Raw genomic sequence first — 13,520 nt, 5'->3', positions numbered from 1 at the left:
CTGCTCAGACTCCAACACCCTATGCCAAGCAGAGATATCCTCCTCACTTGCTTGGACCCTAACACCCCTCTGGGCCACCACAGCCTAGCCACACCCTTTGGCAAGATGCCTATCTTGTACCCAATAATTTCAGGAATGAATTATTGGGAAAGAGGCTTCCTTCTTTTAATTAGCTTCTCTTTTTGATTTTTAAAAAAATTTTATATTTTGAATAAACATACAGTAAAATTAACTCTCTTTTCTTCATAGTTTTGTGAATTTTAACTTACTTAGAGATAGGTGTAAACACCTCCAAAATCAGGAGATTGAACAGTTCAGTCGCTACAAAAACTCCTTCATGCTCTTTCTTTATAGTCTCTCTTTATGCTCGCTCTTTATAAACCACACGTTTATCCATTTGTCAGTTGATGGACATTTGGGAGGTTTCCACCTTTTGGCTGTTGTGAATAATGCTGCTATAAACATTCGAGTACAAGTTTTTATGTGCATGAATATTTTCATTTCTTACCTAGAATTAGAATTTCAAGTTTTATGGTAACTGTATGTTTAATCATTTGAGGAACTGCTAAGTTGTTTTGCAAAGTGGCTGCACCATTTTACCTTCCCACCAGTAGTGTATGAGAGTTCCAGTTTCTCCACATCGGCTAACACTTGTTATATGACTTTTTGATTCTAGCCATTCTAAGTGGATGTGAAGTGGTATCACACTGTGGTTTTGATTTACCTTTCCCTGATAACTAATTATGTTGAGTGTCTTTTGTTGTGCTCATTGACCATTTGTGTATCTTCCTTGGAGAAATGTTTATTCACATCCTTTATTTTTTATTTATTATTTATTCACATCCTTTATTTTAATCTTTGTCCATTATTTAATTGCATTATCTGTCTTTATGTTATTGAGTTATAAGAGTTCTTTATATATTCTGGACATAAGTTCCTCATCAGATGTATGATTCGCATATATTTTCTCCTATTGTGTAGGTTTTTTCACTTTCTTGATGATGTCTTTTGAAGCATGAATGATTTTAATTTTCGTGTAGTCTAATTCAACGTTCTTTTGGTGGATCGTGCTTTTGGTGTCATGTCTAAGAACTTGTGTAATCCTAGGTTATGAGGATGTTTTCTTCTAAAAGTTCTATAATTTTATGTTTTACATTTAGATCTATGACCCGTTTTGTTATTTTTTGTAGAAGCTGTGAAATATAGGTGGAGGTTCATTTTTTTGCATATGGATGGCCAATTGTTTCAAAATCATTTGTGGAAAAGACTATCCTTTCTCTTATTAAATTGTTTTTCGCACTTTTGTCAAAAGTCAGTCGCTATTTATATGAGTCTGTTTTTGGTCTCTCTATTCCATTGATCTATGTGTCTTTCCCTTCATCTATACTACAGTGCCTTGATAATTGTAGCCGTTTAGTAAGTCTTAAAATCGGGTAGCATAATTCCTTCAACTTAATTCTTTTTCAGAATTGTTTTGGCTATTTTAAGTTTGCCTTTCCATATAAAGTTTAGAATCAGCTAGTCTGTATCTACAAAATGTCCTGCTGGGGTTTTCATTGGAATAGTGTTAAGTCTTCCAATCCATGCACATAAGGTGTCTCTCCATTTAGGATCTCTTTGATTTTGATCATCAGCGTTTTGTGGTTTTCAGCTTATAGAAACTTTACATCTTTTGTTAGATTTATTCCTGAGTGTTCATTTTCTGGAGCTGTTGCAAATGATATTTTTTTTGAATTTCAGTTCCCAGTTGCACATTGCTAGTGCATAGAAATATGTTTGATTTTTGTTGAGCTTGTTTCCTGTGACCTTGCTAAACTCACTTACTCTAGTTTTTATGGTTGATTCCTTGGGATTTTCAGCATAAACCACAAATAGGAAAAGTTTTATTTTGTCTGTTAGGTCTATAGATCTTTTCTTTTTCTTGCCTTGTTGCACTTGCTAGAAGCATAGAAGTGGTGAAAGCGGCCACCCCTGTCTTGTTCTGGATGTTCGAGTTTCAAAAGCATCCAGTTTTTCACCATTAAGTATTATGTTAGCTGTAGGTTTTTATAGATGACATTTATCAGATTGAGGAAGTTCCCATCTATTTCTAGTTAACTAAGCTTTTCTCATGATTGGATTTGAATTTTCTCAAATGCTTTTTCTTTATCAATTGATTTGATCACGCTTTTTTCTTTAGACTGTTAATATGGTGGATTATATTGATTACTTTTCGAATTTTGAACCAGTCTGTATCTACCCCTATCCCAAAGTTGGTCATAGAGTATTATTCATTTTATATATCTGGATTCGTTTATTGAGAATTTTCGTGTCTGCTCATTTGTGATGTTGGTCTATATATTTGTTTGTTTTGTTTTGGTATCAAGGTAACGCTGGCCTTATAAAATGAATTGGGAAGTGATTCTTCTACTTTCTTGAAGAGATTTGTAGAATTTGTGTTAAGTGTCTACTTTAAATGTTCTATTGTATTTGCCAATAAGATTTTAAATAATGAATTTAATTTTAAAAAATAACTGTAGAATTTATTCAGGTTGTCTGCTTTCAGTTGTTTGGTAGTTCATGTCTTTCAAGGAATTAATTCATTTCATCTAACTCTGCATAGAGTTGTCTGTGGTATTTTCTTAGTGTCCTTTTTAATGTCTTTAGAGTCCGTAGTGGTATCTCTTTCATTCCTAAGATTGGTCATTTCTGTCTTTTTTTTGTAGGTCTTGCTAGAGCTTTATTAATTTTATTGCTCTTTTTGAAGAACTAGGTTTTGATTTTCCCTATTGTTACTTTGTTTTCAATTTCGTTGATTTTTTACCCCCACTTTTTTAATGACTTTTTTCTTTTTTGCTTGCTTTGGGTTTATTTTGCTCTTTTTCTAGTTTCTTAAAGTAGAAGCTTAGATTATTGGTTTGAGACTTTTTTTCTTAATTAAAGCAGTTGTACACTGCGAATGACTCTCTACGCACTGGTTTAATGGCGTTCTGTACATTTTGATACTTTCAAATCTTCTACGTCCTTGCTGATCTTCTAGTAGTTCTGTAGATTAGAGAGGAGTGTTTAAGTCTCCAAGTATAATTGAAGATTTGTCCATTTCTCCTTTCAGTGTGATCAGTTTTTGCTTCTTATATTTTTAAGCTCTGATGTTGGGTGCATACATATTTAGGATGGTCATGTCTTCTTGATGAATTGATTCTTTTATTATTACTTAATGTCCCTCTTTATTCCTGTCATTTTGATTGTTCCAAAATCTACTTTGTCAAAATATTAAAAAAAGGCTTATCTTACTGCAATAAATAAAAATAAAAAGAAAAAAGGCTTATCTTTTAATTCATCTTATTTGACTCGTGTTTCCGGTTTTGGTTTATGAAAAATTACAGATTTCACACTGAGTAAGCAATAACAAATTTTATCAAAATTATTCTATTAGTGTAAAATAGGGAAAATAAATTCATGATGGTAGCACTGAAAATTAACGTGGCCAGAATATAGTTTTGATTGGAAATTACAGTTTCATGTGAGTCCATTTACTCTTCTATTTTGGGAGGTTACGTGCAGAGTGGTTAAGAGCACAGCCTTTTGGGTCAGAACTGCTTGGATTTGAATCCCACCTCCAACTACCAGGTATGACCTTGAGCTAATCACTTACCTTCTCTGTGGCTCCAGTTTATTTGTAAATTGGGATAATTTCATTCAGTTTGGACGATTACATGCCAGACAGTAAAAACTATCATTGCTAACCAGAAGTGTTAGAAATGTCTATTGTTTGTAGGTTGTGTGTCACATAATTGGAAATACATATAAGGTTCCGGTGCCCTTTTTAAAAATAACACTTGTGAAATGAGGGATTAAATATATCTAATCTGAGTCAAGTGCAAAAGGAACCTTCTTTTATAGCAGTTTTTCTTTCATCAGTAATTCCTTGTGGTGTGCACTTTATAAGCTGTCTTGTTAATTTAATTAAACATGGACAGTTCAAAATCATATATTGTTTCAGTTCCAATAATAATTACCAGTTGATCTAAGCAGGCTAACACAATACTTGGCAGTTATCTGTCATTACCAACCACTCTGCTGGAATGCTGTTTAATTAGGTAAGAGGGTTTGCACAGAACTTCAGGTGAGCTGAATCTAAGGGTGAATTTGTATTAAGGATATCCACAGTAGTGATGGATCTAAATGACAAGTGACCAGTAGTGCATAAACACTAACTTTTTAATGAACATTAAACATGTTTGTCATCATCTTGTGTCTATTTTAAAAAACCACTACAGGGGCCGGCCCCGTGGCGTTGCGGTTAAGTGCCAGCACTCCGCTGCTGGCGGCCCGGGTGCGGATCCTGGGCATGCACTGACGCACCGCTTGTCAGGCCATGCTGTGGCGGTGTTCCACATAAAGTGGAGGAAGATTGGTACCGATGTTAGCTCAGGGCCAGTCTTCCTCAGCAAAAAGAGGAGGACTGGCATGGATGTTAGCTCAGGGCTGATCTTCCTCACACACACACATACATAAAAATAAATAAACCAGTAGAAAGTAAAGTGTTAATTAGTTAATAGCCATACTATTAAAAGAGATTTTGTTTCTACTACCATGCATCTTTAGTGCTAAATTTAAATATACTGAGTAGACAGAGCTTTTTTTTGTGGTTCTGCTACCACATTGCCAAAAAAAGTTAATTGAATCAGAAGAGAAACAAATAGAAAACCACCCAGCAAAGGAATGCATTTCAATAACTTTATTGAAAGGTATATCCCTTAGTACCAAAACATAATGTAGTTGGTTAGGTTACCTCTGCCAATTCAAAATTAACACTGATGTATTCAAAATACCGAAATATATCAGCCTTTTGGGAAAACTGAAAAGTTATCCACATAACACGGTTTATAAAGGTATAAGATATATTGTGGTTCTTTGGTTTATTTTTCCAGTGCATATTTACCCATAACGTGATGTCAAAATTGTGTACAGCCATCTTGGATGGGCTTAGGCAACACATTGCACTGAATAACCGTTTACAACACTTTTAACACTGTAGATCTCCTTAGATTCACTGACTTAATAGAAAATCCTGAACTCTACTCTCAGTAATCTCATAATTATGAAGATGCCTACTTACTTTTCTTAATTTTCCTTTGGCACACTAGGGGCAATTAGTGAAAATATATTCTCTTCCTTTTAAACAAAATTCTAAATTAGAGGCAATGACAGATTTTATAAAAAACAGTCCTTAGTCCTTAGTAAAAACTTCTGGAGTGTTAAATCAGCAAGTTTTCAGAGGGATGTTAATTTATTTTGAGTTACTAACACAGTAAAGACTAATTTTCTTTATTGTGGGACTAGTTCGAGGCAGATTTTGTATAAAAATTTTTTATCATGGATACAAACATCACCTGTTTTCTAGAAAAAATATTAAAGATAACTTAATATGCCCAAATTACTAGGTCTGTAGTTTTCTTTATATAAAATGCCCTCAAATTTAAGTGTAATTCCCATGTGGCAATAAAGTCCACATCTCTGGATTATCTATTACTTGTGTTACGGGTGCCAGCAAACCATTTTCACTGCCTAGAATAGTGACTTGTTATGTCTTAAAAGTGCATTTGTGAAATGTTGGTTTTGATGTAAACCTCTTAATTAAAAATTTAAATTAAGTAGGTTACCATTTTTAATTCCACCAAAATACAATATATTGACCCAATATAGAAAGTTGGATCAATGTTAGAAATGAAGATTCACAGTTTACCTTCCCAGGCTTGTCGTTAGTATTTCACATTTATACTCTTAGCTTTGATTTGTATGCCTCACAGACGAATTCAAATTTAAGCATAATTATACTACAGCATAATGTTAATTATGCAGTTTTCCCAAATCTGAGAACATCAATGCTAACCTAGTTGTGATACTCTGAGGCTTCACAGCTTAAATCCATTATAACATTATGGAATCCATAGCTCAGGATTGTAGAGAGAGGCTTCAGAGAAGAGTTTTTTGTTGCTGTAATAATCCTATTTAAACAAACAAAACATCAAGTTATCAGAAGTGTGCCAAACATAAATATTACTACCTGTTAAATATGAACTGTTCATATCTAAGATTCATAATCGTCACATGTAGATGTGTTCATTGTTAACATTTAGTTTTGAGTAGAAAAAAAGTTAAATCACCACTGTGAGTTAAATTTAGATGGCAAGATTGTATATCACACATCAGTGATGAGGTTTATGTTTTTTAATGCATATAACTACTTTCCAGTGTTCCAACTGCTATAGCAATGATACATCCAATGTGGGGACAATCTGCCATAACTTACTTTTTCTTTAGGTACAACACCCAGGTGCATACTGATTTTGCTTATAAGCTAATAGTCTCAAATTAGTTCCTATATGGTTCAAACTTTTGGTCCTGTTGTCCTACTCAAACTTGTGTAACTTGAAGTGATCCAGAGCTTGAGTCTACATATAACAAATGATGTGCAATTAAGAAAATACTCTTTTAGTGCTACTTTTAAAATTCAAAGGTCATTAAGGAGGATGCTGTTTTCTAAGCCGATAATTTAATGAAAGGGCTAACATATATATCAAAGGTTGGATAATTCCTTACCCTTAGGGTGTTGTACCTTGAATGTGATAAATGCCCTCAAATATTAGCTGACAAGATCAGTGAAATCATTTTTCCCTTTGCTAGTCCAACTCCATTTTGTTTATTTTGAAAATAATTCAGATTTTAATTCTTCTGAATTGCAGAAGAAAATTGCAGTATTAGAAAATTTTCTCTATATGGAGAATAACTATGAACAAATTTACCAATTAAGGGACCATTTCAGGAATTGTTGGAAGGTGGGTTATTCTGTAGTAACTATGCTTCAGTTGCCGTGCAGTACGCCCAGAAACAATCCATTTCAACTTCTGAACATTTGGTTTGGAACACTTGTTTGATGAATATTCAGTTAAACATTTGGATACAAGCTCTTGCCAGAAGGTCAAATCTCTGCCATTTATCTGTGCATAAATTTAAGAAAATTATTACTCAATTAAAATAAAAGTCCTACAGTATTTAGCTACAGTAATAATTGCAATCTTATTAACATGTGTCTTTCCTGGTCAAAAAAGTTTGAGGATAAGCTTACTTAAGTTTCAGATAAACACATGGCATCTCATTTTACTTCAGGAAATAGTACAAGTGGTTTAGTTTCTTTTACAGCTGTTAACAGGATTTAGGCTATGACCTTGACATACCTTGGAATGTTTCTGAAGACATTCGACTCCTTCTGTTAACTCTATGCACTTCTGTGCTTGGATCTCCAGTGCAATGATAGACAATGCCAACACAGAAGGCTACAAAGAGATAAATTTTAAAATAAATGTTGAATATAGAAAATAGGTATATACGGTCAGCCCTGGTGGTCTAGAGGTTAAGATTCCTCACTCTCACCGCCATGGCCCGGGTTCATTTTCTGGTCGTGGAACCACACCACCCATCTGTCAGTTGTCATAAATGGTGGTGGCTCACATAGAGAACTAAACTAACCACTAGGATACACAACCATGCACTTAAGCTTTAAAAAAAAAAAAAAAGAATATAAATGGGTTTAATCTTTAAAAAATATTTACCTTTGCTTTAGAAAATATGATCCTGCAGTAGCATGCCTTAAGCTGAGCTTCCAGTCTTTCAAAATTAAGGCTATTCTTCCTTTAAAAAGAAAATGAGGTTAATTTTATGTAGATAATTTTACATCTAGTCAAAAGACAAATTTTTAGAAAAACATTGAAGTCACTTTTAAAGTGAAGTTTACAGACACTTATCATAGAAAATAAATTATTTGAAGCAAAGAATTCTCCTTCCTTCAGAGATATTAACTTAAGGATACCATACATGAATTTTAAATGATTTGGGGCAAAAAAAATAAAAGTATCATGCCACAACTATCCAGATTTCTTTTCATTTAATCTATTTTTGCATCTACTAAAGTTCCTTTTTCCATAAAAAGTTCCTTTTTCCATAAGTCTGTTAGATGTTTAACCTACTAGGTTCTATAAGTTAACTAGTCTATAAATAGAAAATATAATTTAAAAAAACAGTTGAAATGTCCTTTAATCCCCAAAATTGGCCTTCACAGACTTCAAGAAGCTACTGACCACTGAAAGTCTTCTCACTTCTGCTGGACAGAGAAGTGAAATTCAAGGAGCTGCAGCTCTCATTTTACTGATTTTGATTGGAATTCTCCCAGGATATTGATTTCATGCAACATCCAGACTATACCATTCTGATTTCCAAATCTCCTTTGTTGAAAACAAAGATCACATACCTTTCAAATGGCAAGTTCTCTTGAATGAGTGAATAATAAAGTTGCAGAAATTGAAAGGCAGTAGTAGCTTTGACTTTCCAACACACCTTCTCCAACACAATCTTTTCCATTCTCATCAAGTCTGAAACCGTGAACCTATACTGGCTTATTCGGATCAAGTCAGTTGCCAATGGGACATTCCTTTCCTCTTCTATTGATTTTACAGCCAAATAGAAGCAGCTTAGTCCAACACACCCAAGGTGCTTGGGCTGTACCTAAAAAGACAATAAATCCATGTCTTTACCTTACTTCAATTAAAAAAATATAAAGGATAATCTAGAACCCAGATCCATCATTTCAAAAATGTATCTTTCAGGTATATTCCTCAATTGTGAAGGACTTAATGAGATCCACTCATACCTCAACTGTAGCCTGTCAACTCTATGCACCCCACTTGGAACCAATTTTTGAGTAACTGGATTAAGTTTCAGTAAAATGTTTGGCTTTAGCACATAAAAATTCTTACTTTTTTTGTTGTTGTTTAAATCACTGCAGAACTATAAGCACTGTGTTCTAATTGGACCAAATAAGTTAACTGGTCAAAGGCTTATGAGGACTAAAATACCTTACAGCTTATGCACAAAATTTCCTTCCAGAATGTTGAGTTTTTCCAGGCTGTTTTCTTTGTAGTAACACATGTAAAATAGTTTTTAGGGGCCGGCTCTGTGACATAGTGGCTAAGTCTGGCATGCTCTGCTTTGGCATCCTGGGTTCCCAGGTTTGGATGCTGGGCATGGACCTACACCGCTTGTCAAGCCATGCAGTGGCGGTGACCCACATGCAAAATAGAGAAAGACTGGCACAGATGTTAGCTCAGGGCTAATATTCCTCAAGCAAAAAAAGAGAAGGATTGGCAACAGATGTTAGCTCAGAGTGAATCTTCCTCACCAAAAAAAAAAAGTTTTAAAATACTATAGCACATACTGTTTATTCTCCTATAAAGCTCTATCCACTACCAATCTCTCTTTTTATTTATTCATCGTTTTCTGAACGTCTGCAATGTGAGAGGCAGTTAAAATTCTACCTGCTCTAAGTTCCAGCTCAACTGAAACTTTAAGACTTAACCATTATTTGCGTTCTTCTCCTCTTCTTGGAACCCCCTCAGCAATATATTTATGCCTCTTTTGAGTATAATGTAATTCTTTTTCTTATTATGCATTGTAAGTGTATGATAGTGGTCAGTGCAAACATTTTTCCCACATAAGATTTTAATATACTCAAGGGGCAGATGTATATTATTCACCTGTGCAACATTTATAGAGTCAAAGGTGCTGGGGCCAGGCCGGTGGCGCAGCGGTTAAGTACGTGTGCTCCGCTTCAGCAGCCCAGGGTTCGCAGGTTTGGATCCCGGGCACGCACTGATGCACCACTTGTCAAGCCATGCTGTGGCGGTGTCCCATATAAAGTCGAGGAAGATGGGCATGGATGTTAGCCCAGGGCCAATCTCCCTCAGCAAAAAAAAGAGGAGGATTGGCATCGGATGTTAGCTCAGGGCTGGTCTTCCTCACGCACACACAAAAAAGGTAGTGCCTGCACATGGTGTCTAAAGACTTGTTTAATTAGTCTGTTGAACAAGTTTCTTGAATCATCCAATTAAATATTGAGTTCCTTTTACAAAGGATTATATGATGCATTCTGTTAGGTACTGAGAACTAAAAGATGAGTTTCATTTTCATTGTCACATTATCTTATTATCCACCAACAACCATGGGCACACAGAGAAAGCTGATGTATTTTTTTTAAAAAAATGATTTATTAGTTGATGTACAGACTTTTATACACATCAAGCGTTTCTCTAAAGTATAGTTTCTTGGGGTCTATATGAGCTATATTGAGGCAATGACAATGATGTATTTTTGTTTTTTTTTTTTTTGGTGAGGAAGATTGGCCCTCAGCTACCATCTGTGGCCATCTTCCTCTATTTTGTGTGTGGGACGCCACCACAGCATGGCTTGATGAGTTGTAGGTCCATGCCCAGGATCCGAATCTGTGAATCCTGGGCCACCGAAGTGGAGTGTGCGAACTTAACCACTATGCCACAGGGCCAGCCCCAAAGCAGATGTATTTTTAACAGTTAGGCTCTGCAAGTTACACTGATGTCCTGCTTATCCAAGGTAGGGAAATAACTGTATAAATGCTCCTCCTTCAGAAGATTCTCTCTTTTCTACTGTATTCAGACTGAGGCTGGAAGTGCCAAGCATAAGCAAGACTTGAGTAGGTCTAAGGCTAAAACAATTAGAACTTTATATATGAGTAGAGATTAAGAAATATATACTGTAGGTAGGTGGTTGACAGCAAATATTTGTATATATATTCTCTAATACTTAACCATAATCTAGCATTCTGGCTCTAACACATTTCTTTAACTTTAAAAACAACAGTAAATAAATGAAAATACCCAACCTATCAAGAAAGATTTTTAAAAACAACAGCCAACTCTCTTACTGAGAGACTCTGATATTAGACTATTTTTCAGTGTCAAGTCTAATAAATGATGCATTACTCTTGATTGTAAGGAAGAGTATTCATCAATGCTGTAGTACACAGAATTAATATAAGGTTTTGGCTACCTGCTGAAAATAAAAAAGGTTAAATTTATGAATACCAGCCCAAAGCTAGCAATTCCATCTCCAAAACACATTGAGCTAAACTAAAAAATACTCGGAGTAATGTAGCTTTAAACATACCTTCATTTTGGACAGGAATCTGTCCAGTAAATTCACAGCTAGAGAAAATGTCTCTGTGTCGAAGCCAAAGAACTGAGTTAAACTAAGAAGGTCTTTTACTTCGAAGTCCCTCAGCCTTGCAGTCATTCGGAGGCCATTATCATGTGCAGATTCAATTAGTCTCAAGCCGCAGACCTTTGGCTGACATCTGGATTCCTGTTCCAACAGGACATTCAGCTGGTGTAGCAGTTTCTGAGAGTCAGTTGTCAGTACCTCTATCATCTATATATAGAACAAAGCCCAGAAAGGAGAGTGAGAATAGCCCTTCTTGTGTTGTATTCTGCCAAGTGCTTTATAACACAAAGTCTCCCCTCTGCCAATGCTGCTAGTGAATCTAAGTCATTGCAGAGTGCCATCTGTTATTCTCCCCCCAACACCCATTGGTCACATCCTAAATTGTGAGTTTCTAGAGGGCAGGAGCCATGACTTTTTAAAAAAAATTGCAAATCTTCAAGAAATACTTATTCAAGTCATTCACTGTCAAGCGATAACTATGACTAGATGCTGTAAGACAGGATACCAAAACTTTGCAATTAGATGGTAGTATGTATTCTGCCATGTATTGACAATGTGTTCAAGTTAGTTAATTTTTCTTAATCCTTAGTTCCTCATCTGTAAGGTGGGAATGAGGTTATCACCTACCTCATAGACTTGTGTGGAATAAATGAGATCCCCTAGGTGTAGAGCTTCGCACATATAGTAAGTGCCTAATAAACACTTGACAATAATAATGAACTTATTTCTACGTCTGTAAAATGAGCTATCTATATCTCTCTCTTTGAATGGCTATGTAGATTAAACAAGATAATTCATGTCGAGTTTAGCACAATGCTTGGCACACAGCCCTCGATAATTGTTAACTTTTACTGGTGTTAGGAAAGAAAGCTTAAAGGGTGCTGTGGGAGCATGCAGCGAAGGCGGGAGGCTAATGTAGCCTGCAAAATGAACCAGGGAGTTTCATTAATTTGAGACTGGGTATTACACATCTACTATGTTCCGGGCACAAGCTAAGCCCTAGATACACGACAGTCCCTTCCCACACCAACTGGAAGACAGGAAGGCAGGGGATCTTTAGGGTTGGGCGACGGAAGGGATGGGCAGATGAGGAGCCACTAACTTAACGGGTCCAACTCTTTCGCCCCTGGCCTGGTCCCTGGAACGGGGCTGGCCTGACTCTAAGACATCTCTGGAGGTCGGATCTGGCCCCGCCCTCCAGGCTCGGACTAGCCTGGACTTGTTGCTTACAGCAGCCGGAGGAAAAGGGCGCGGGCCAGACCTACCCCTCACCCCGCGCTCCCAACCCCGCTCCCTACCCGCACCCAGAGGTCAACCCCGCAGTCCCAGCTCACCGTGATCGCGGCTGTGGCTCCTCAGCGGTAAACACCCTCCCCGGGCCTGCTCTCACCTCACCCCACGATATCAGATCCGAGAGGCCTACGAGGCGAGGGGACTCGCGGGCAAGAGGGGAGAGGCCCGGGGAGGGGGGGAGCCGTCCTGGGTGGAGGTCTCCGCAGCGCCGCCGAGACGACACTGCCCTCCTCAGGGTCAGCTCGGAGCCGAAGGGGCCGCGCCTGACCGCCAGAGTAATATATCGGAGGGCGGGGCTCTCCCGCGAGAAGGGGAGGAGGGCATTTTGGCCGCTGATTGGTGTAGTTCTTTTGATGGATGGCTCCCTCGGCCCAAAGAGGGCTGGTTTGTAGAGGGAAGAAGTCCGGCCAATCAGCACACACTTCCCATTTTCCTGGAGTCAAATTCTCCGCCCCTTGAGGCCACGCCCCCTACCTCTAAGCTTCTCTGATTGGAGAATTTCCCAAAGTGTCTTCAATGAAGAGGAGGGCGAACTAAATGCTGCACGCGCCAACCCTGTCCCGGGTAAGGTCTCTGCTGGCTGCCGGATTGGCCAGAATATCGTTCCAGAATGTACTGGGAGTTTTTGTTCCGTGAGGTTTAGTAGAGTGGTTCTGCCGTCTCTTTCTAAAAATACAGTGGCTAGTTAAAAAAAAAAAGTAAAACCTTGATTTTTTGTTACAGATGGAGAAGTGGTCGATTTTCTGTGGTGTGGTTTATTAGAATCCAGAGGTTTCTCCCTGTGAGCTTTGGATATCAATTGCTTCTTGCCTTGTTTACTTTTTGTATAATTTATCAAAGAGTGGAGTTGGGCTACATAAATTCTTGGTTTTCTACCAATTTTCTGAATTTGGATTTTGAGAAAATTGAAATAGAAAAGTTGGTAGGTGTGTGGTTGACTTGTGAAGAGTATGTGGGCAAAATTGTAATGTCTGTGAATCTCAGTCCACAGATCCGTGTGTGAAGCAATATTATTCTTTTTATTTACTGTAAATGAACTTAATCTCTGATTGTGAGCCTATGCCAGGTTAGCGGGAACATGATTAGCTTGAAGCCCTCCCTCCCTCTCTCCCAGATTGTCACAAATGAGAAGGGCTTACACTAAAACGGCCTGAGGA

General features: G+C 37.2%; 1 protein-coding gene across 1 annotated transcript; it reads right to left on the bottom strand.

The window, feature by feature from the left end:
• Positions 1-4,705: 4,705 nt before the first annotated feature.
• CCNG1 (cyclin G1) lies at positions 4,706-12,600 on the bottom strand. The gene is made up of 7 exons (XM_058545487.1): positions 12,405-12,600; positions 11,017-11,277; positions 8,291-8,544; positions 7,596-7,674; positions 7,221-7,319; positions 6,789-6,983; positions 4,706-5,990 (listed from the first exon to the last, which is right to left on the bottom strand). Exons 2-6 carry the CDS (start codon positions 11,275-11,277, stop codon positions 6,792-6,794), a joined length of 885 nt encoding a protein of 294 aa, XP_058401470.1. The 5' UTR covers positions 12,405-12,600; the 3' UTR covers positions 4,706-5,990; positions 6,789-6,791.
• Positions 12,601-13,520: the final 920 nt, after the last annotated feature.

This window comes from Diceros bicornis, chromosome 1 (assembly GCF_020826845.1).
Source record: "Diceros bicornis minor isolate mBicDic1 chromosome 1, mDicBic1.mat.cur, whole genome shotgun sequence".
In the NCBI taxonomy this organism is placed as follows: Eukaryota; Metazoa; Chordata; class Mammalia; order Perissodactyla; family Rhinocerotidae; genus Diceros; species Diceros bicornis.
The sequence above is the reverse complement of the archived record's forward strand: the minus strand, read 5'-3'. Positions and strand labels throughout refer to the sequence as shown.

What these genes read in the sequence shown, in the direction of transcription:
- CCNG1 (XM_058545487.1), bottom strand. Translation starts at nt 11,277, where the DNA reads ATGATAGAGGTACTGACAACTGACTCTCAGAAACTGCTACACCAGCTG. An exon ending in GATTCCTGTCCAAAATGAAG is followed by an intron (nt 8,545 to 11,016) that starts GTATGTTTAAAG and finishes TTGTCTTTTTAG; the next exon opens with GTACAGCCCAAGCACCTTGG. An exon ending in GAGAACTTGCCATTTGAAAG is followed by an intron (nt 7,675 to 8,290) that starts GTATGTGATCTT and finishes TTCTTTTTAAAG; the next exon opens with GAAGAATAGCCTTAATTTTG.